Below are 22,861 nucleotides of genomic sequence, written 5' to 3'. Positions count from 1 at the left end.
GCTAGGCTGAGTACGACTTTATTGGTGCCGGGGAAGGGCCGGGCACGGCCGCTCCGCTGCTCGCCGCCGCTGCCGCCTCACCGGCGCTGGTTCAGCCCCGCCAGGTTCTTGATCTGTGGGCACAGGGAGAACGGGGTTTAGTGCCCCTGTCCGAGACGCGGGGCCGAGAGGCATCTCTGTGGTCTGGGGACGGGCACGAGCCAAACTGGAGCTGACTCCGGCCACCCCTGGGACCGGAGCCTGCCCTGCCGGGCAGCAGGTTTGGGTTTACTTCTGTGGCCACAGACTTGGGCAGTGAATTTGTGCTTTTGGGGCATTAGGCTCGCTCATTCATTTTGTAGAGAGCTGCAGAGCTCAGCACTCCCGTACAGGAATGCACCTTGGGACACCCTGCACGTGGGAGGTTCGGAATGTGCTCCCCTATCAGGTATGTACTGGGATGATTCTGCCCTAAAGCCATCTGACTACAGCCCACCCCCCTTCAGGATGCATCCAGGTTTAACTGGGCAGTGGATCTGCTGCAGGGACAGACCAAACATCGGCCCTGGGAGACATCCCAGACCCGAGGGCACCGTGTGGATGTAAAACAGATCCCGGGGCTTTTCTAGGGGAAGATCCTTTTGACATATGCAGGTATGAGAGAGGAGAGAGCCGGAGAGACACTAAATTCCACCACAACTGCACGGGGAAGGAGGTGGGAGAAACTGTTGACAAGTGCTTCATCAGTAAAAATAATGTCTAATTTATGTTCCTATTTGTCTTGTCTTGCTACATGGTAAATGTATTTCTGATAAGGAAATAATTTTGTTGCTAAATAAAATGGGAGTTGTCCAAAAATAGAATCACAGCCCTTCAAAAGTCACTCCTGGCTACACAAAGGGTCATTTTGTATCCCAGATGAAGTGCAGTTCCCTCTGCATGGACAGAAAGCAGTCCAGGACACTACCAAGACATGAATGAATTCTTGGAAGGACACTGTAGTCAAATGAAAGAGCTTGAGGAAGTCACCCTGCTGTGGCTCAGGGACTGGTGCCACCTCCCAGGTATCCATGGGGCCATGGACCCTCTGTCAAGATTTCCAGCACAGGGCCTGGCACAGGGAGAGATCTTGTGACAAGTAATGGAGAACAGTTGTACTTATTCTGATCACCTGTCTCTCATCCCTAAAGCTCACCTTGCAGCTTCAGACTTAATTTCCTTATGCTCTATTCAAGTTCTTTCACCACAAAGCAGTGAACCAAACTTCAACTACCAAGGAAATCACCCTTAAATAAATCTAAGTTATGAAAGATGACAGTTTTATCATGTATTCCTCTAGATTTGGGAGGAAAACACATGCTGACATTCAGAAGCGATTCTGCCCTCACAGCCCTGCTGGTTCCAGCATTACTTACAGTAACTGCAGCTCCCATCAGGCCCTGGACAACAGCTTCTCCAGTGGATTGTACCTGGGAGACACAGGGAGAACACAACATTTTGCCTCCTGCAGTTGCATTCGTGGCCCCCAAACACAGAGGGAATACACAACAAACATGTATCTGCTACAGAAAGGTGCTGACAGCACTGCAGACAAGTGACAGCCACAGACAGAGAACATGGAAGGGGTTTCCTGGGAGGTCTCCTAACCACTGGGACAGTCTGACAAAGAGGGCACCTACATGTAAGTTTACCAAAAACCACATAACCACATATTGATTTTGAACTGACAGCAACGAGGGGGTCTCTCAGCAGATGTGCATGATGGAAAAGCCAGGTGTGCCTGCACATATCCTTGTGGAGAAGGGATTTGCTGCATGCACACCTGTCCCCAAGCTTACCTGAGTGGCTGTATTGCTCATGGTCATGGCATCAGCCACTCTGTTCTCCAGGAAGCGCCAGGTGTCCTCGAAGCCAGGGGACGAGTCCTGCATCATGACCAGCTCCGTGGTGTTGTAGATGGCAGTGAGCACTGCCCGCCGAGTGTACCAGTTAAACTGCAGGGCACAGGGAGAGAGAGAAAGCTGTGACCTGAGTGCACATCCAGAGAGCAGAGAACAGAAAGGGAAAACCCCACACCCACAACATGTTCCTCCCTGTTGTATTTTCTGGGTCCCCCATCGTTGGGAGGCATGATGAATCTGACTCCATGTTCTTAGAAGGCTAATTTATTATTTTATGATCTATATTCTATAAAAGAATACTATACTAAACTATACTAAAGAATAGAGAAAGGATAGAGACAGAAGGCTAAAAGGTACTAATGAAAACTTGTGACTCTCTCTTCCGAGTCCAACACAGCTTGGCACTGATTGGTCATTAAGTCAAAACAATTCACATGAAACCAACGAGACCACCACCGTGGGATAAACAATCTCCAAACCACATTCCAAAGCAGCAAAACACAGGAGAAGTGAATAAGATAATATTGTTTTCCTTTTTCTCTGAGGTTTCTCCGCTTCCGAGGAGAGAAATTCTGGGCAAGGGGATTTTTCCAGAAAATATGACAGTGACACCTCCCCATATAGAGGAATTTGCCATTTGCAGCTGGATCTCTCAGGGCCTCAGAAAAAACTTTTTCTGGTCTCTTCCTGTTCCTAAACACCCTCCTGAAGGGGTCTCTGAGGCATGAGAATTCTCTGCCTGGCTCCTGGTGTTGGGAAGAGGGATCTGCTGTGAGTGACTTTAAACCCCATTAGTGGAAAAGAGGGAGCAGGCTGAGCATCACAGCTTTCCTGGAAAACTCATGCAACCAGTCAGGAGGTGCAAACAAAACACAACTTTAGGACCTCTCCTAATCCCTGCATCAGTGAGACTTTAGGAACAGCTCAGTGCAGACAGTGGCTCCAACATGTTGATTTGACTTGCATAACACTTTCAGTTCCTGAAGCAATTGCGTTCCTTCAGTTGTCTTATGGTTTATTCCTTTAATTTTTCTGCTGTCTTATTTATTTTTCACTTCAGTAGCTTCTCTTTTATACAGAGATAAAAGAAGATTATTAAAGTAGTTTGTTAAAATGGTTCATTTAGCTTTTTCCATCTCACCCTACATCTATAAGAATTAAAGTAATTTATTAATTGCTATAATTAAGGTTATAATTTTCTTTTATTTCCTGCCAGAAAGATGAAAGCTTTAATAAGCTACTGGTATTTTTAGGTAGGTTCTTTAAGGGTTTTCAAGTCAAGTCTGTAAATGCTATTGCTGGTAGAAGAGAGCTGTTTGACAGACCCATGGCTCACTCACTGAAAACTGGATCAACTTCTCAGTCTCAAAATCTCAACAACTTTGTCTGTGTCTTCAAAAAAGAAAAAAGAAGAGCACTTAAGAGCCAAGAAAAGTAGGTCCTTTTAATTTGCACTAATCCCATTGGCAGTAATTTGCATTCAGCCTCAGTGGCTCTTAAGACTCTTTAGAAATTAGACTGTAGTTTATAAGGACCCTTGGGTGTCTCTGAAATGCCTTCTTCATTCAACAAATGGGCCATTTGCAGAGGGACTCAGCCCCACTCCTATCTGAACCCGTGATTTTGCCAAAGTGCTGAGGGGTAGAAGCAGCTTGTCTCCAAAGCACAAGGACTCACATCTGTGGACTGGTCCCCAGCATAGTGCCAGATATCATCAATCATGCTGGTGAGGAGGTTGAGGCTGGAAGGGATGTTACGTGGGAGCAACAGGACACTCAGGGCCTGAAAAGGAAACACACACAGAAATGGGAGCCGAAGAGAGAAGGATGTAACACCAAAGGAGACCAACACTGCTCTGCCCTGTTATCTTTCCCTGTTGCTGCTGACTTGCCTCCAGCTCCCAGTGACAAGTCCCCCCAGCTCTTTGCAGTCTTTCCAAGCAGCAGGATGTGCAGGGAGCACACAGTGTGTGCTCAGTAAGTGGCACAGTAAGTGCAGGCCTCAGCCTGTACTGGCCCGAAAGATCCCTGCTTAGTTCAAACATCCCTGTGCTGTCTCTCCTGAACTGCCTCTCTGGCATGGAAACATCAGAGCCTGAGCTGACTCACACTGTGCTGTGCCCCTGTGGGCAGGGAGTCACATCTCTCATTTCTCTGAATTTGACTTTGAACTCAGAGCTGTAACCAAGGGCAGAACAGCGCCAGCCATAATGGCCCTGCTGGGATCCTGCAGCCTTTGAACGTAATCACACAGTGCCAGGAGAGGCACAAACCACCCACATCCTTCACAGGGCAAATTATGCTAATCTGAAAGAACATGAAGCCTGTACTCTCTCTCTGTGCATGGGGTGCAGGATTCAGCTGCCCAGAGGCCAGCAGTGGCTCTGGACAGAGGCTGACCTCGCAGCAATCTTTGCAGCCCAAGATTAGGAACTCTCTGCTTGTCACTGTAGCCACAATTCAATCTGTGGGAAGAATGGCTTGAGAGTTAAATCTGAATTTAGAAGCATGGAGCCCTCTCAGTTCACAGCTCTGCCCTCAGGCTGCCAGGGGTTTGTCAGTCCCTGCAGCAAAGCAGTTCTGCATTTCCAGGCGTGAGGTGATCCCAGTGCAGCCACAACAACGCTGCACAGAGCCTGACTCGCAGTGACCCTGCAAGCAGGACTGAGCAGACACACAGGTAATCAAACCCCTGGGGATGCCAGATGGGTGGAGAGAGCAACAGAGAGCTTTGCCTTTCCAGAACTGCCAGAAACAGTTGCTCTAAGGTCACTTTTAACTGCCTCTTTCCAAGGCTGCTGTCCTCTTGAAGGCTACTAATCATTTGAAAGCAGCCAGGGCTTCATTTACTACCTTGAACTAATCTGGTGGAGAGACTATGTTGAAAGTCACAGGGTGTTTAAAGTATACACACGCAAAAAGAGACAATGTTGATATTACTTTTATACCTGGGGCCATTTCTCAATATATGGAATCAGCATCCTCAGTCTGGCTTCCACTGCATCTCTCAGGAATTCATCTATAGGCTTCTTCCTAAGGAAAAAAGAAGAATATCCAAGTTAAATTCAATTGTGATCTTGAAAGACCAATCTTCACCTGGCTGAGCAATAGATAAGCAAAGTATTATATAACCTTCATGCCTTTGGTCCTAGTCTGTATCTGGGAAGATGGTTTTATTTGGGTAAATTATACTTTTAACTTAAAGTATCTGTGTTCCAGGTGGCCTCTCTGTCTACCCAGCTCCAAAAATCTGCAAAGGAAGACATTTGTTCATGCCCAATACTCACTCTGCTTCCCCCAGCTGCACTAGTTTCTGCTCCTTCTTCAGCAGCTCAGACAATTTGGTGTTGCACTCAGACACAAAGTGCAGGATCAGTTCACTGCCATCACTGTGAAACAGCCCTGCTGCAGCAACAGAGAGGCCCAGGGTCTGTAGGGAAGAGGAGAGAAGCACAGACCAGGTCAGACTAAGCAGGATCCAGCTAGAAAAAAGTTGCATTTATTTTGTGAAAGACATTATGTGAATTTAAACAAAGCAACACTGCATTAAAAAGTACTTCCTAGACATGTCGTCTCTTTAGGATTCACTACGCTACATTGTGCCTCCATCTACCTCTGAAGGGTTATCCTGTAGCAGCTGGGTTTCATTCCTGCCCAGTAGCATTTGCTGACTAGGGTGCATCGCCCAAGAGTATGTGGGGGAAGCATGCAGGCCTGGCTGTCTCTGCACTTCAGCTCCATCCAGTTTTCAACTGGTTTGTTGCTTCTCTCCCCACATACCTTGGCTCCCTCTGCAATGGCCTCTGCAGTCCAGCCATGTTCAGGCACAAACTCCAGCGCCGCTGTGAGGATTCGATGCTGCAGCTGCTCCTCGCTCTCATAGTCCTCAGACTCCTGGCCGCCCTGGCCAGTGTAACTATGAGAAGGTATTGTTACAGTGAGGGGAGTGTCACCACCAAAGGGCAGAACCCTGGGCTCTGCCACTCACTCGCTGACACCAGGCACATTTTGAGACCTGCTTAGTATCAATCTGGCCTCCTCCAGTAAAATCCTTCCCTGTCCAGAAAAAAGATTCTTAACAAACTTTTGCTGAGAGAGAAGAGAAAAATAAGGGAAGGAGGGCTCAATGGAGATGGAGACCAATCAGCTCCACATTGTCCTCCTTTGAAGAAAACTAGCATGGGCTTTTTCCAACATGGGCTTTATACTATGGGCATATGGACAACATATGGTTCCCGTTTTTTTAGATTCACACAAAAATCCAGAAACAAAGACCTGCGCTTTGCAGACAAGAGAGTTTCCCTCTTGAAAGCAAGCCCCATACTGTTTCCATGGTGGAATTAGCATGGTCACAGCAAACCAGCTCTCCAGCTGCTGCAGTCTAGGGCTCCTTAACTCTGGATCTTGCTGTCTTCCAGTTTCAGATGTGAGGTCCAGGAAAGCAAAGGCCCTCCAATCCCTCTATCGGTGGGACAGTGCTAGAAGGAGCTGTGACTTACCTGGGGTGAGGGCCCTGAGGTTTCTGTTCAGGCTGGTGACCAGCTGGAGGTGAATCAAAGTGCTGCTGAGAAGAAGATGCCCATGGCTCCTTCTTGTGCTCATCGGAGGCTCCCCTCAGCACGGCCGAGGCCTGCAGAGCACGGAGGGGTGGGTATTGCTGGCACCTGACCACTGCAAGGGAAACCAAGAGTCAGCATCTCCTTCCCACACCAGGAAAATCAAGGTGGAGAGACTTGTGGTGAATGCAGCTGGAAAGAACAGAAACTCATAGTGTCTTTTTTTACACTTCTGTTAAGTGCTGCTCTCAGCTGAGCTGATGTCTATGTGAATAAAGCAAAAATGTTTTGTGGGGGAAAGAACAGTGCAAATGGCACGTATTGCAAATTGTTTCCCAACCTCGGACTGGAAAGCAGGCACCCAACCATGCCCTCTCCCCATTTTGGTCCCTGATTAAGGAGTTGGGAGGAAGGTGCTGCCCTCCAAGCAGCAAGTCTGGCGCGGGAGCCGAAGAGCCCTGGCAGACACCACACACTAATCACTGAGTGATTACTCAACGACACTCTGGGAGAACTTTTAATTTAGCTGCTGGTTTTTGGATTTGGGTTATATATATATATATATATATTTTTTTTTTTTTTTTTTTTTTTAATAAATTGGGTTTCACGCCCCACGCTTCTAAGGAAAACCACCACCGACCAACGCCTCCTTCGAACCCACCGGCTCGGCGCCCGCGCCGCTTCCCTCACACCCCTCGTGCCCTTCACCTCACCTTGCCCCGCCCCGCCCCGCCCCGCCCCAATCGCCGGGGCGCGCGCACGGGGGCGCGCACGGGCACGGGCACGCGCTCCCCTCTCTCCCTCCCCGCCCCGCGTCCCGGGCGCGCCCCCCCCCGCCCCTCACCCGCGCGGCCCCGCCACAGCCGCCAGCCCGCGCGCCGCAGCCCGCCCGCCGCCGCCATCTTGGAAGCGGGCAGAGCGCGATGATGTCACGGTGACGGCGTTAGACCGGGACGAGCGAGCGGAGCCGAGCGGGCCGGGCCACCGGAGGTGAGCGGCGCGAGACGGGGCTGGCGCTGCCCCTTTTCCCCCTTAAAAATCTTTTCTGAGGTCTCGTCTGAAGCGCTGGGGTGGGTTGTGCTATCTGTGTGTGTGTGTGTTTAAGTTTAAGTAATTCCTTCACGAAATTTCCTCACGTCTCCTGTCCTTGCTGCCGCTGAACCGTCCCTTCTCGGTGACCGAGAAGTTTATTGCGCCCGTTCCTCCTGCGCTTAAAATGCGCACCCGCTGTAGGGCCCGCAGCCTTGCGCCGCCGGAGCGTCCCGGGCCGCCGGAGCATTTCCAGGCCGCCGGAGCGTGCCGGGCCCGCTGGGAGCTGGCTGTGCTGCCTCAGGAGGCTGCAGTTTTCAGCCCTGGAATGGTTTGGGTTGGAAAGGACTGTAACGATCATCCCATTCCAACACAGCGGCTTTCTAATCTACTGAAGCGGAATCTGCGCTATTGTTTAACCCCTTTCCTTGCCCTGTTCCTCAGGGACTGTTAAATGTGTGTGACACGGAGATAAGGGCCCCTCCTCCACGGCCTCCTCATCGCATCTCAGGGAGGTGGTGCTGCTGTTGATGCAGTTTGGGCTCTGACTGATCTTGCAAGGTCATAAGCTGCTGTTTAGAAAGGAAGCTGTGACTTCGGGTTTATCTTTCCCATCTTGGCCTAGCAGCTTGGGTGTCTTTTGAGATTTTCAGCTTTCTTCTTGGGAAAGGTGACTTTTTAATGGGATTAATATGTGTGATTACAAATGCTTAGCTTGTGTCACACGTGCAAAACCAGCTGTGAGATGTTACAACCTGTAGTGTACATCCAAGGTGTATATTCCATACTGGGTTGGCATTGTGGTTGTTTTAGTGTGAATTCGTACTACGGTGGCTCAGAAAAGGCACAGATTGTCCCATTCTGAACTTGTTGGCAGTTTCCAGGAAGGGGGGGGGGAGTCCACAACATACAGAACCAGAGGAACTGTGGGTCAAAATCCACTCCCCACCTCACTGCAGTTAAATTTGGTACAGCATATCCATGAGCTGTGCTTTAGTGACAATGTGGTGGCAGTAAGGCATTGCCCAGGATGTGTGATGTAGTGGTTCCTGGTACAGATCTTGCTTACAACTGTCTCTCCAGAAATAGGTGTGTCGTTTCCAGCTAATTGAAGATGCACTGGGCAACTGTTCTGGTCAGCATTGCTCTCTGTTCTCTGTGTTGTGTTAAATTAGAAAGAAGATAGGTTTGTGTTGGATAGAGGAAAGAGGGGAGGTCATGGGCTTCAGTAGCTGGTGCTGCTATGAGAACAGGTGATGATGGGATACTATTGCCATACAAGGAATAGAATCTCATATAAAATATCAGCGGAGACAGCTTTCTCAAAACTGTCACCATAGATTCTGTTCTGCTCCTCCCTCCCTGTAATTTGCTCACCCAGTGCCACCAATCATAACGGTGGGAAGAGCCTCAATCTGGAATGCTGGGAATGCTGAAAGTTACTTTTTTCTTCTCATGTACTGCATAAGTAAACTCTGCTAGGTCCTGTTTGAAGTAGGAGACACAAGGTAGTGTTTAATGTCAATAGCTGTCACTGCTCAGGAAATCCAGAAATCCTGTGTTTGTCTTACTCAGATTTTTAAGGAAAGCAGGTGAGTTTTTGTGTTATTTTGTTGATTTCTTTAAAGCATGGCTTGTAGTGTCCCATCAGTGAACTGGAGAAACTGAATTATGCCCTGAAGTCTAGCTCTTTCTTCATGTCCTGCTAACGCTCAGTTTGTGGGAACTTTCTGTTGCCCATTTCCAGAAAATTATCCCCATTTCTTAAAACAACTCAGTTGGTTAAGTCACAATCCACAGAGGTTCTTGCTGTGTTTGGCACTTACCCTTTCTCTCTCTGCCCCAGCCCTGCCAGGTTTGCTGTTGCTGAAATGGGCGAGTACGGATTGGCTCCAGGCCAGCGCGTGGCCATCATCTGGGACAGCTCCTCGCCCGTCGAAGCCCTGAAGGATTTGGTGGATAAAGTCCAGGCACTGGTGGGAGCTGATAATCATATCTCTGTGGAAAATGTTAACCAGCTGCCTCTGTGTAAGAATGAGCTTAATTTTTCACTGTTTCCTTAAAAGGGAGAGGGTTCTGCTGTTGTGTGAACCAACACCTTCCCACTTTGGGAGTCAGGACTCAGCACATTGTCAGCACCTGCTGCTGCCTCTTACCTGAGCAGTACAACAGGGGAAGTGATGCACCTTGGCTGTGCTTCTGTGACTGGTGTCTTTAATCAGTTCTTGCTGTTGTACTCAAGCATGAGGGATGAGGGAGGTGGAACTGGTGTTTTAAGCTGTGTATGTACATGTTCAATTGTACCATCATGCTCTCTCTTCACAGCGGCTCACAGGAAGTCCAGTTTTGATGTAATCCTCTCTGGCATGGTACCAGGCAGTGCAGCACAGCACAGTGTGGAGCTCCTGGCAGAAGTAGCTCGAATACTTAAGCCAGGGGGCCGTGTCCTCCTGAAGGAACCAGTGGTTACAGAGTCAGGTGAGAGACTCTTGCTTCTATGGCAACATAGCATTTCTCGTGAGGATTAGGCTGAAATAGAAAGGAACCCTGATCAACATTGAGAGATTTTCATTCTCCTGACACACTAACTCAAATCACAAGGTTTTTATCCTGTGCTTATGCTGGTATCCATCAGAGATGTTTGCAGTCACTCTCCTGTCAAAAATGCTGGATGGGCTTGTTCCTAAACTACACTGAAAAGCTTCAGTGACTGCTGTTTTCTCCTCAGGGTGCAGTGTTAAGTAGTTACAGATGTTGTGTTTCTGAGGAGCTTCTGAAGTGGTTTTAAAAACAGGTGACAGATGTTGAAGAGATTGCCTCAGAAGTCCATTGAGAAGTAGTTATCCAGGAAAGGTTAAAAGTCTTTGGACTGAGTTTTAGGAAAAAAACCAGAGCACCTGCCAGGGGACAGCTGGAAGAGCCATGAGAAGGAGAACACAAGATGATTTCTTAATGTAGTGTGTTCATTTAGGAGTCCATGTTTTGAAAACTTCATGAGTAGTTTAGTAGGTAAAAATGATTGGGAGGGAGTTGGTTTGGCATTTGGGGTTTTTTTAAAATCTTTTTTTGATAGGTATTGATTGGATTGAGAAATGTTTTGGCATATATAGAGCATATTTGGAGCTAGAACAGCTTTGTGACCCCACACTGTTATTCTAATTAACAAGCTGCTGCTACTTTTTCTGGTTTGTTCTGTTAACTAGAAAAGGCCTAATTTTGGTGCAGAAGTTTAGCTCGAGTACTTCCTTCTAAAGTTCTTGCTCTTTGAGGTTTCACAGTGAACTGTATTCTTGTTCTTGCCTTCTCCTACTCTCTGCTTTTGTGTCTTGCAGGAAACAATGCCAAAATCAAGACAGCATCCAAGCTCCTCACAACTCTTACTCTCTCTGGGCTGGTGGAAGTGAAGGAGGTAGGGATGTGTTTACCATTTCCAGAAATGCCCTCAGGCAGTTACCTGGGGATTTTTTGGGTGATGAGGGTTTTAGCTACCCTGGTTTGCTGTAAATGTGCATGGCCACTGCGTGGAACAAACTTTAGATAGTCAGCATAGTGGTTTTCTTTAGGATTAAAAATGCTGACTGTCTGTTCACTGGAATGCTGGGCTTGATGTTAAAAGAAGGGGTTCTGCATAAGGTTAACCTAGAATCTTTCTTGGCAGCTGCAAAAGGAAGCACTGACCCCAGAGGAGGCCCAGTCTGTTGGAGATCATCTGGGTTACCAAGGCAATGACCTTCTCATTATTCAGATAGAAGGCAGGAAGCCCAATTTCGAAGTGGGATCCTCAAGTCAGCTCAAACTTTCCTTTGCCAAGACACCTGGTCCTTCAGGTGAGGAGTGGTTGATGCTAAATACCTGGATTTGGTGGCTCTCACAAGGCATCACTTGCAACAGGGAGACAGTTCCCAAGTAGGGAGTGCTACAGTAAAAAGCTGTGAAATGGGGCTTTCCAAAGTTGCTTGAACTCTTTATTTTTTTGGAGTAGATGGGGCAAAGGCTGGAATAACTCCTATTTCTTCCTTTGTTTTGGCTCCAGCAAAACCCTCTGTGGACCCAGCTGCTGCCAAGCTGTGGACACTGTCTGCCAATGATATGAATGATGAAGAGATGGTAAGTGGTTTTCTTTGTGAGGCTTTGCTGTTCCTTCTCTCTCCCCATTCTTTCCTATTCAAAATACTTTCAGTCATGCCTCTTAGGAAGCTTTACAACTTCAGAGGTAGAAAAACCTCCCTAGGGCAAAACAGCTCATTTCCTTCATGGGGTCTGAGAACTCAGTGATGTGGTAAGGGCAGAGAGGAGACAGGGATAAGAGGGCAGAGCTGCAGCACTTTAATGCCAGCGTACAGATAGTACCATTTCTTTGAACGTAACTCACCACTGTCATTCCCTACTGAAAAGTCCATTTCCTGCATTTTGTCTCCCATGGTGTGTTTTCAGGATCTTTTGGACTCTGATGAGCTGTTGGATTCAGAGGATTTGAAAAAGCCAGATCCATCATCCCTCAGAGCTCCATCCTGCAATGAAAAGGGCAAAAAGAAAGCCTGCAAGAACTGGTCAGTGCTAAAATTCATGTATCAGTGAGCCTTTCAACTGCAGTATTGAACTCTTAAGAATTGGAGGGATTTAAAAAAGCTTGTAGGCAATTTGCTGTTCTTCAGAGCCTAACTCTCTTGGTTCATGTCCTTTCTTATCTTAATTATTGGAATGTAAATCCAAATACAGTGAGAATTGACCTGTGACTGCTACAAATTTATCACGATGGTGTATATTATCAAAAGCCATCTTGGAGGTGACTGCATAGCTTGTGCAGCTTGTGCCTAAAACCCTGGCTTCTCACATTCCAAGGAAAACAGCACATGTAGCAAGTGCTGTAGTGTCATTTCCCACTCAGTTTAAACTTGAGGAGTGTTTCAACACTTGTTATACAAACCGTGGTGTTGAAGAGCAAAGTGAGGAGTGTGAGCCCCAGAGTCAGCTGTGTCATGTGACAGAGTGAGGGCTGTTGCATGTGAGCATGGCTGGCACAAGTGTTGATGACTCATGACCTTTAAGCAGAAAAATGCAGGTGACTTCTTTGTTTTTCTTACAGCACATGTGGCCTGGCTGAAGAACTGGAACAGGAGAAGAAGGGCTCACAGCCTAAATCTGCCTGTGGAAATGTAATTAGTAATTTTTGTCTTTATACTATGGTTTGCAGTATATGATCTCTGTGTAAGAATTGTGTTCCCTAGTCACTGCAGCCTGAGCTGGATCACTGCTTCCACACACTGCCTGTGCAGCTTCTGCAGAGCTTCAGCCTTTGCCCTGTGCCCACGTGCTCTGTACCAGCACATGCTGTCTGTTCTGATTCCCTGGGGCAATCAGAGTGAGCAGTGACCCTTTCCCTCTCTGCTCATGGCCTGACCAGGGACTGCCCAGAGAGGATTGCCCTGTGGGAGCTCAGGGGGCTGCCCCAGCCTGGGCACACCAAGTGGGGTGGAGACTCATTTCTGTGTGAGCCTGCACAGCTCTGCCATCCACACTAACCAGATGTATTAAGAAGGGGATAGAAGGGAAGCAGTTTCTGTGCTCATAGATGCTGAGGAGCATGACATCTCTTGACCTGGAGAAACCATATCACAGGGGAAGAGACCTGAAAGTGGCACCTGATTACAGACAGTGCTTTTCTTTCCCTTGCCAGTGCTACCTGGGGGATGCATTCCGCTGTGCCAGCTGCCCTTACCTGGGGATGCCTGCCTTCAAGCCTGGGGAGAAGATTCTCCTGCCAGAGAACCAGCTGCACGATGCCTAACAAAGACATGTCCTGCCAAGGACTCTGCTGCTTTTCCATCACTCTGAGGTTCTTCCTGCAGTCCTCATCCTCTCAAACTCATGCTCTCCAGCCAGTACTCCATAAGGGGAGGGACACTGCGGGCACTGACACTGCTGTGAGCTCACCACTTGTCATCAGCCTTGGGCTACCTGATCCTCTGGTGACAAGTCACGTATTAGACTTCATGTGACACCTTGTTTTGGCTGACCTGACCTGACTTGATCCTGGACGCTGGCCGTCACAGTGTGTCCCACCAGCAGAGGGAAGTACAGTCACGTGTCAGGTTGTCCTTGTGTGCCTGTGGCATTTCCAGTGCCCATGTCCTACAGCTCTAATTAGTACTGATTGTCCCTGGTGAATCAGCAGCTCTGGCTCAGCCCCCGGGGTGATGGGCTCCTGCTCTCTTTGAAATTTCAACCTGCAGCCCCTTATGTGGAGATGGTTCAGCAGCTCCTGTAGTAAGTCAGGAGCAGGGAGTACCCTCAGCAGTATGTACTCATAGCAGCGTGTATGGGAAAGGCTGACAGGCATGATGAATTTTCAAGTGTATTGGGAGCCCCTTCCCCCAGCTGTTTTCAGCAAAATGACAAATATTCAGTCCCACCAAGAACTCCTGCCTTTAAGGCAGGGAACTGATGAAACAAGATCTGTCTTGTCTCCCCACAGCTTTCAGTCCAACACAAGCTGATAACACAAGGGCAATCTGAGACTATCACCTCTCTTGGTGGTTACCCAAGTGAGTTACCTGCAGTGTCAAATACATAAGAACATAGCAATAACTTAATTTCTAGATGATCTGTGGTGGCCCTCTGCCCCCTCTCCATGAGATACTATTTATTTGTGTAGTTACTCCTAGTGAAGCATCCTGCAGGTGTAGGATCAGGGTGCTGGTCACATTTTCTGCTGGGCTTGCTTCTTGCCCAGGGAGGGGGAGGAGGAAAGCCCACATTCAGTGTCTCTGAAGTGGGGACTGCTTTGGTTGAAGCTCTTGCTCTACAGGATGTGACTTCTTGTGTGCTACCTGAGTTACTAAACTCATGGAGAGGGCTGGGATGAAAGGCTGTTCTGTTCTTAAAATAAAAGTGACCAATAGTAAAGCCTTTGTTTTAAGGCTGGTATTAGTGGTATTCTAAGTGTGTCTCCTACTCAGCCTCTCAGTGATTTCTTAAACTGTTCAAATGTTAGGTTGCATTCTCCGTAAATTGTTCCTCTGAAAACTTGGCTTGAATATGTGGTATGCACTGGAAACAGAGATGTTAAGGAAAACTTAAGAAAACACCTTTCTGACTGCTCAGATGCTGCTCTGGGAATCACACTTGCACTGCCCCAGGCTGTTACTGGTGGGATTGAAACCCGTTCCTTCCAGAGCACAGCTTTCCCAGACCCCTCTTTCACTCCTCCCTAGTCCCTGCTTCTGTCTTTAGTGGGAACAGCTCCCAAGGAGACAGGATTTGTGTGATAAACCACCTGTCCAACCAACTTGTTGCTCCTAGCTAGTGATGATCCTGGAAGGAAATGGGCAAATGCTCTGCACACTTACAGCCTTTGGGGGTTATATTGCCTTTTCTCAGCCTCACTGGTAGTAGAAGATCAGATCTCTTTATGAGGTCCCTGATGAAGGCAGCCCTTACCCTGAACTCCACTTTCCTCTTGCCCAAACTGGGAGAAGCAGCACTTCTGTTTCTCTGCATGAGTCAGCCTTCCTTTTTATGGCCAGCAGAGCTTGGGGAGCAGCAAGGACACACTCAGTGCTCCTGGCATGAAAACCCATTGTGGATGTTCCACCCACCTGCCTTGGGTGCACACAGGGACAAGGAGCCCTCTCCATATGGAGGAGCTTGGGACAAGGAGAGCATTGTGTTCTTCATTGCTTTACCTTCACACAGTTGCTCAACTCCTTGTGATATCATCTTTCTGAGAAGTGAAATTTGGAGGCTCAGCTCTGGCCAGAGTAGTTGCTTCACCTTTTTAAAAACAGCCAATGGGCAAAGATGTCCCCCACCCTCCCTGCCTGTGCTGGAGAGGTTGCCTCAGCTAGTTCCTCCAGCAGCCCTGGCTGCCTTTCCCTGCCTCTTGTTCACTGCTGTTACTGCTCCAAGGCTATTTCATGGCTTCTTGCCTGTCAAAAATGCTATCCCAGATCTAATTCCCCACTAAACGTTGGGCATAAAGGAGGATGCAAATACAGCACTATGAATGTCCCAGCTTCCTCCATTTCATTGATCAATAACTCTTTCCTGGTGAAGCAATGAGCCATGTTTTTCTCTCCACTTCTTTTTAAGGCAGTTAAGCAAATGCAGAGCCTCTGGCATCCCTTGTTAGTCTTAATTTGATTTGCACCTCAGCTTTCCAATTTTGCCTCTGCAATTTAGCAAGCATGTCATTCTGCTCGTGTCCTTTGTGGTTTTCCTCATGGCCTTGTGTTTTGACCAGTGGGATTCTGAAGAACTCTGCAGCTATATTTGCCTCCTCTGAAACTTCCCCCACTTCCCTCAGCAAATAATAAGTGGCTACCAAGGTTGTTAGTACAAGTCTCAGGCGTCTGGCTCAGCTCTTCTTCAATTCATGAGCAGTCTGTCCCTCTTAGTTGAAAGTTTTTTAAAACTCTTTTCTCCTTAAAATAACCATATAAGTAATTTCATGCTGTAGACACAAGAGAAGGGCTGTGCTTGTCCAGCCCAAGGGCCACCCAGCCTGGCTGTAGAGAATCATGGGACCCTTTAAGATCAGAAAAAAGATGTTTGAGTGCAACAGTTACCCCATCACTGCCAAGCTTCTGCAGATGTTTATGCCACTGGTGGTAGGGATGTTGATGGGGCATTGAATGGAACCTGGTCATGCAGGTGCTGATGATATGCCTGGCAGAGAAGCTGATGAGGTGGGTTGTTTAATGGTTGGACATCATATGCTCTGAGAATAACCCAGAAGATCTGGACTATCTTTTTGGGGTCATCTCTGAACCTCAGCATCTGTTGTGGCTGTAACACTATATCACTAGACTATGGGCTGGTTTCAAACCCAGTGGGAAAGTTAACTCCACTCAAGCTGCTCCTCTTCCAACAGCAGAGGAAACACCAGGCAAGACCACATGTAGGAATCACAATTTTACTGTAAAACTCACAATAAACACAACATTGTCAATAAAAGAGGGCACAAAAGAGAGTGCTCTACCCACGAGAAGGGTATTCACCACCAAACCAGCAAAAACACCTAGCTACTCCCAGGACAAAGCAGATCAATGTGCAGCACTGCAGCAGCACCTCTGTGAAGCAGGCAATGCTTTTCAATCCTTGCCCCTTGTGTTTCAAGTGAGTGAATGAAACAAAGGTCAGCCCATATCAAAGCAGGTGCCTGCTCCAGAGAAAATCTAGAAAATTGCTCCAGGACTTCTCATGGCCAGCATATGCCACCCAGCACATCCAGGACCAAGCTCTTCCTGAACACCATGCTGGCCACACAGTGTACACTGTCATTCCTGAACACAGAACAAGCAGCTAGAGGAGCCTGTCACCAACTAGAGACAGTGAAAATAGTTGCTGAGGCTTGGCAGTGCTTGGAGCTGCAGAAGGCAAGGGGAAAGGAGGCTCAAGAGCCCTGTCCTCACATGACTTCTTCCAGGGGAACATAAAGCAGGGTTCTGCAGCCACTCGGGGGTAATAGGTGTCTTTGGTCCCCAAGACTGCGCTGCCGTATGAGCTGACACTTAGTTTTTGAGGAGGACGACCCCAACAGGTGGATAATAAGCTGCTCACCTCCCTCATTTGCCCTCTTCCTCGGGGGAGACATCCACCTCTGTGTTGGCAGCACTGCCATCCCCACCACTCTGCTTCTGTTGCAATGGCTTGACCTCGGTGTAAATGACATTGGAGGAGGCAGATCCTGTCCCCTTCTTTTCAAATTTCAGGTTGGCATAGGTCAGCTCCTCAGTCCCTGTCACCGAGGCTGCCTGCAGGGAGACAGCAATGAGTAGAACCTTGGCTTTTCTTTCTGTGACTCCCCTGCTAATATATTTCCACTGGCACAATCCTTTTGCTGCCCAAGCATTATCATCCAGATTGCTCAGAAGTGCCACCTACTCAAACACTCATAAGCCCTTATTTAATAGGAATTAATAAGTGTTTAGGACCATGTTTTCAGAAAGCAAAGCTGATTTTACTAAGAAATCCTTTAAGTGGATATTCAACAATGCTTTTTTTGACAGGGAGGAGGAAGTGATATGTGAAAAGCCCCCCCAGCTTACCATACTGACCCGATTCCCCTCTGCCACTTCCCCGCTCATGAGCTCTCCTGAAAAAGGAAACCTAGTTTAAATAGTAGTTAAAATAGTGACAACGATAATTATTTTAAATTAAGAAAATAATGAAAGAATGAAGCAAACATCTGCATTGGTCCTGCTTTTGTTGTGGGAGAGGATGAGTCACTGCAGCTCTGTGGTTTTGAAGATGGTCAAATGGCTGCAGGGGTTGGCAAGGGCTTAAAAGCCCTTGGAGGGGCTGGAGAAGAGCTCTGAGATGGACACTTCTGGATATGCAAGATCTGTTTCAATCACACAACAGGCTGTGCCATAGCCAGACTCCCACCAACAATTGGACAGAAGGAAAGGAGGGGGGTGAACCTTCTCAGCACACTGGGACAGCTTGTTCGGGAGTACTTGTGAAGGGAACACAGAACAAGCAAGAGCAGTAGGATGTCAAAGATGGACATCTCCCGGGCCTGACTTTGTCCAGACCAGCAGTTGAGGAAGAAATGCCAACCTGTTCTGTTTCTTCTGCACTGGCACAGCAGGAAGCCAATTACGGGCATGTAAAGGAGCGTCCCGACCGCGAAGCCAAGGAGGATGCTCAGGAGGAGGTTGAGTCCTGCACACACAACATCACAGAAGCACTCGTGAGCCACCAGCCCCCAGGCAGGGACACTGCTGCCATTGCCTCCTTCATGGCACTGCCAGTTTCTTCCCAGACTTGGGCTTCCAGACCCTGAACCCTCTACAGCTTCAGGGTGCTGACAAAATCCAGTGGGGAATGGTCTCCAAACTCATCCAGGGGTTAGCTGGAGCACCGGAGCCCCTTCCCAGTATCACAATCTCTGATCAACTGGTGCCTACCCCCGTTTGGCAGTGGGTCCCACCCACCCATGAGAAAACATCTGGCTCTTTTCTCCCTTACTGCTCCTCCCTCTTTTTCCCTGAGGACTCCTCCTGCCCTCCACTCTTGCAGCCAGGGGACTGTGGAGACACACCTGTCCAGATCTTCCCTGTGACATCAGTCTGAGGTCCTGCACAGACACAGCCTGAAAGGCAGAAACATAAGTGAGAGACTGTCCAGAGGCAGAGAACACCCTGCGCCCTACTCTGCTTTGGAGCAGGAGCCTTGACCCCACAGTCCTGGCTGTCCAGCCATGTCAGTATTTGGCTGATGTGCTGCAGCTGGAGAATATGGCAGGTCTTAGGAAGGAACCAACGGCCCAGCAGCTGCATGGTCTGTCCCCCAGCTCTGTCCCCCCATCCCATGGTGGGATGAATCTGCCAAAAGCTGCTGTGCTGGGCTGGCTCCTCCAGTTCTCGGGATGCTTTCAGGGGAAACAACACATGGAAGAAGCAGAGGAGTGCTGGAGGTAGCTTCCTTCTCTGCCCACTCATCTCCCCTATGGAAACAGACCCACTGCCACTTACTGAGATCTGCTGCTTGTGTCCTGTTTCCAGCGTCTGTCACGTTTGGTCTTCTGATGAAGACCCTACACACACAGATTCCAGTGCAGACTGTACACAGGCTTGAGCTGGTGAAATTCATACAGTTTCCAGCCAGAAACACAGGGTTGGTTTGATTTCTAGCATCTGTTGAGTTTGGTGTTGAGATGAAGACCTCAAAACCACAGATTCCTGTGCAGGCTGTACACAGGTTTGAGCTGGTGAAATTCATACAGTTTTCCCCCAGAAACACAGGGTTGGTTTGATTCTCCCCCTCCAGACAATCAGGATTGTACCACTTCACCTGCACTGTGAGATTCTCCAAACCAGTCTCGAGCTGCACCGTGGTGACTGGCTTTACCATCTGACTGGCTGTTCCTGGAGGAAACAAAACCAAAAGTGATAGCTGAAATATAGATGATCTACGGGGTCATGTCCCATATGTCACTCATGAAAGACACAGTCAAGTGACCATCCCTTTCTGCAGCAGCTGATGATCTTTTCCAAATCTGGCTGCTGATGATTCTAACCATGCTAAGTACTCAACACTGAAATGTTGTATGTTGACTTGTGCCATTGGATGCTGTGCAGTGAACAAACTTCTCTGTGCCTCAGGAAGGACTGAAAATGTGAGGATCAGGGCGAAGGCACCTCCTCCACCAGTGACATAGGCAGCACCCAAACAGGAAGTACCTCAGGCTCCACCATTTAATGGAGCATGAGGTGGGACTGGGGGATTGGCAGTGGAGAATGGACAGCCCTGGAGAAGCAAAGAAAATACAGTAAACAGAAACAGACTCCCTGCAGCCTCTCTGGCTTCATCCCACCCCATAATGCTCACTCTGGAGTATTTCAGAATCACTCTCTGAGCTGAAGTCACTTCACATGTTCTCAGCTGAGTCCTCCCTCTCTCACCTCTCTTCAGTCCTTTCTTCCCAATCCAAGGAGTGTTGGTGTACTTCTGTCCCTTACCACCCTTGCTCAGTTCAGAACATCTGCTCTTGGATGTGTTCTTTGTGTTCTCTACCCTGCATGTGTACATTCCTGCATTTGCTTTGTTCACACTGGCAAAGATGAGCTGGGCCAGATCATTTTTCTTCTCCACACCCTCTCTGCCGTTCTCCATCATTTCAGGTGACATTAAACCACTGCCAGGGGGCAGTGCTGCTCAAACCTGCCTGGGGCAGACACTGCAAGATGAGACCTAACCCTACCAACACATCAACTGTGGCTGAAATCTGGTGAGGAAGTCCTGCTGGAAAAAAAAAACTGTATAGGAGGGCTCGTTTTGTTTTAAAAAATATCCACATCTGTCCTGAGAATCTGACCCCACTCTGCAGTAATCAGGCTTATAAGCATTTCTGTTTCCTTCCCCCCAACTGTTTTATCTCCCTGCTGCTAAAGGCAAAGCTGGTTCAAAGCCCCTGGAGCTCACAGCCTGTGCAAGCACAACTGCAAGGGGGACCCCTTTGCAAGACACATGGCAAGGTGCTGCTGCAGAAGAGGGGCTAAATGATGCAAGAGGGGAGGTAAAAGTGACAGCAGGCACTTTCCACACCTTCTGCAGGCATAAGCAAAGAGGGAAGAGTTTAGAGCAGAGGTAAGGGCACTGGGGGACTCACCAACTGGCAGCCAGGTGAGGAGCAGCAGAGGCAGAAAGATGTTGGCCAGCCAGAGCTCCATGCTCCCCAAGAGCCTCATGGTGACCGTGCTGGGTGCCTGGTGGGATCAGCCAGGAGCCTGCGTCTCTCCCTGCGGTGCGAGGTCACTGCTCAGCCAAGGGCAGCTGAAGCCTTGCTGGGACCTCACCCCTGCACCACTGGGCCAGGCAGTTTCCTCTGTGCTCACAGGCTTCCCCTCTCTTCCCCTTCTCTTGCCTCAGCCCAGTTCTTATCTCCTCTCTTCTCTGATTCCTCCTCTGGTTTCATCCTGACCACATACTCTGGGCCTTGAGACCTGAGTAATGCCCCGGGAGCTGCTGAGGGCCATTTCCCTCTCCACGAGGGCCAGCCCAGCTCCCTGCCACTTCCCCAGCTTCCTACAGCACCACCTCCCCAGGCCACCCGAACCTGTTTTGTTTTGCACCAGGGAATGGAGCCCCTGGAGGAAGCAGTGCTGCCACAGGGGGTGATGTCCACACCCATCTGGTGATCGGGTGTGCTCCTGCTGAGCCCAGGTGGGGACACACACACCCTGCCAGCCCCCAGGGAGCTGCTGTTTGACATAGGGATGGGCTTGATCAGAGTGCTCTGCTTGAGGGACGTAGGTGGCCCTGCAAAGCCCTGCCCCCACTCTGGCCATGAGGACCCAGATGCCAGCTCCTGTCACTTCATTGCCACTGCCCTGTATTTCCCTGCCACCTCTGGCACGACAGACATGGGCATCCACCAGACCAGACACAGCTTGTGTCACCCTTGGCACCAAAGGGATAAGGGCAGCAGTCAGCAGGTGCAGGTTCCTCTGTCCTCCCAGCCTCTGTGGGTGAAATCTCTGCTGCTCCCCAATGCTTGCTGCCACTCTTCATACTCAGAGCAAAACCTCCTCTCATCTGCCATTTCCTCCCCTTTCGTTTCTATCAGCATCCACCGTAACCACCCTCCTCCACACCATGCTGGGCACACAGAGCCCAGCCACACGTGTCTCCAGAAGAAAGGGTGTTCACTGGAGCTCTGCTCCACCACCCAATGAAACTTCCTGGCTGAAGCTGAGGTCTCATCTGTAAACCAACCCACATGAGGAAACAGCAACACCAGCATATTTGCTGATAAGATGGCACAAGATCCACAAGAATGACAAGTGAGACCTCTGCATCTCTGCATCTGGACCTCTGCATCTCTTCCCATGCTCTTTCTGACGTTCAGTTCCTCTCTGCATTTGAATCTTCATCTTCTCTCATTTCACAACTGCATAATGATGTGTACTTGTTTGCTTCCTTCCTTTTCATTTCTATTCTGGTTCTACATTTCCTGACACTGATGAAGCCAAGACCTTCTAAAGCAGGACGTGCCTTCCCCCTGTCCCCAGCTCGGGTGCTGGTGGAACTAAAGGTTAATGTCTTGCTTTCTGCTGACTCCACAGAGGTGCTCTCCTACCAGAGCCCCTTCCAGCTCCACAGCCACATTCCATGGTGCTCTCTGCCAAGGAGAAAAGAGAGCAGGAAATGACAATGCTGCTGTTACTAACAGGGTGCCTGCTGTCAGCAGCAGCTACACTGGGCACTACTCGATGTCCACAGCAACAGGGAGGCTGCGGAGTTTCTCAGGAGCTCCCCACTCCCTCGAAGCACCCGAGGGAAATACAGAACGTGCCACCAAGGTCTTCCTCTCCCAGCTGCTGGGAGCCGGCGAGCAGCCTCCCGTGCGAGGCTGGGGAGGATGAGGAGCGCTGTGAGGAGCGCTGTTTTCAGTCGGCCCGCGGTGATTTTACAGAGCTCTTCCTTGGGTGCCGTGGTGCTCTGCCCTCCGCAGGGCCGCCAAAAGCGATCCTGCCCTCGGCGCGAACCTCACAGCACTGCGGGGCTGGCGGGGCCCGGGGACACATCGATCTGAGGCTCCTGAGCCCCCACGGAGCTGGGCAGGGAAGAGCCACCGTCAGAGCAGCTGGTGCTGGTGCCACCGAGCAGGAGGTGCTGCAGACACCGGCGGCGTCCCCGGCTCCCGGAGGCACAGCACCGTCGGGAGGCGGCGGCTGCCCCTCAGACCAGCTCCGGGCATAGCCCGAGAGCCCAGAGCGCCTCACCACAGCCCATCGCGCTGCTCTCCCATTGGCTGTTGCCTCTGTCCGTCACAATAAGTCCCGCCTCTGCGCCCATCTCCGGCCGCAGGATTGGCCGTCCTATACGCGGCGCCTGAAGCCCCTGGGCGCCGCCATGTTGGGGGCCGCTGCCCGGAGGAGGGGCGGTG

General features: G+C 49.5%; 3 protein-coding genes and 1 long non-coding RNA gene across 5 annotated transcripts; 1 reads left to right on the top strand and 3 right to left on the bottom strand.

Annotated features, from left to right (window-relative positions):
* Positions 1-2: 2 nt before the first annotated feature.
* On the bottom strand, positions 3-7,356 carry COQ9 (coenzyme Q9). Its single transcript, XM_059857356.1, has 9 exons — positions 7,280-7,356; positions 6,379-6,550; positions 5,660-5,795; positions 5,167-5,309; positions 4,828-4,912; positions 3,558-3,662; positions 1,818-1,973; positions 1,395-1,448; positions 3-113 (listed from the first exon to the last, which is right to left on the bottom strand). Exons 1-9 carry the CDS (start codon positions 7,335-7,337, stop codon positions 78-80), a joined length of 945 nt encoding a protein of 314 aa, XP_059713339.1. The 5' UTR covers positions 7,338-7,356; the 3' UTR covers positions 3-77.
* A 1,596-nt stretch (positions 7,357-8,952) lies between these two features.
* Positions 8,953-11,975, bottom strand: LOC132332768 (uncharacterized). The gene is made up of 2 exons (XR_009487981.1): positions 11,837-11,975; positions 8,953-9,993 (listed from the first exon to the last, which is right to left on the bottom strand). It is a non-coding gene; the product is annotated as an uncharacterized LOC132332768 (long non-coding RNA).
* Positions 9,336-14,406, top strand: CIAPIN1 (cytokine induced apoptosis inhibitor 1). The gene is made up of 8 exons (XM_059857357.1): positions 9,336-9,492; positions 9,790-9,942; positions 10,797-10,873; positions 11,123-11,291; positions 11,498-11,571; positions 11,899-12,014; positions 12,551-12,620; positions 13,142-14,406. The coding sequence occupies exons 1-8, from the start codon at positions 9,336-9,338 to the stop codon at positions 13,250-13,252; spliced, it is 927 nt and encodes a 308-aa protein (XP_059713340.1). The 3' UTR covers positions 13,253-14,406.
* Positions 14,407-16,364: 1,958 nt separating this feature from the next.
* Positions 16,365-22,836, bottom strand: LOC132332765 (uncharacterized). Of its 2 annotated transcripts, none has more exons than XM_059857359.1 (6): positions 20,582-22,836; positions 18,945-19,337; positions 18,512-18,562; positions 18,028-18,132; positions 17,523-17,560; positions 16,365-17,219 (listed from the first exon to the last, which is right to left on the bottom strand). In XM_059857359.1, exons 1-6 carry the CDS (start codon positions 20,658-20,660, stop codon positions 17,031-17,033), a joined length of 855 nt encoding a protein of 284 aa, XP_059713342.1. In that variant the 5' UTR covers positions 20,661-22,836; the 3' UTR covers positions 16,365-17,030. The 2 variants fall into 2 exon arrangements, with proteins under 2 accessions (XP_059713342.1, XP_059713341.1); XM_059857358.1 differs by having other exon boundaries at positions 17,514-17,560; positions 20,582-22,834.
* Positions 22,837-22,861: the final 25 nt, after the last annotated feature.

This window comes from Haemorhous mexicanus, chromosome 12, assembly GCF_027477595.1.
Source record: "Haemorhous mexicanus isolate bHaeMex1 chromosome 12, bHaeMex1.pri, whole genome shotgun sequence".
Taxonomy (NCBI): Eukaryota; Metazoa; Chordata; class Aves; order Passeriformes; family Fringillidae; genus Haemorhous; species Haemorhous mexicanus.
This window is presented reverse-complemented; position numbering and strand designations above follow the sequence as displayed.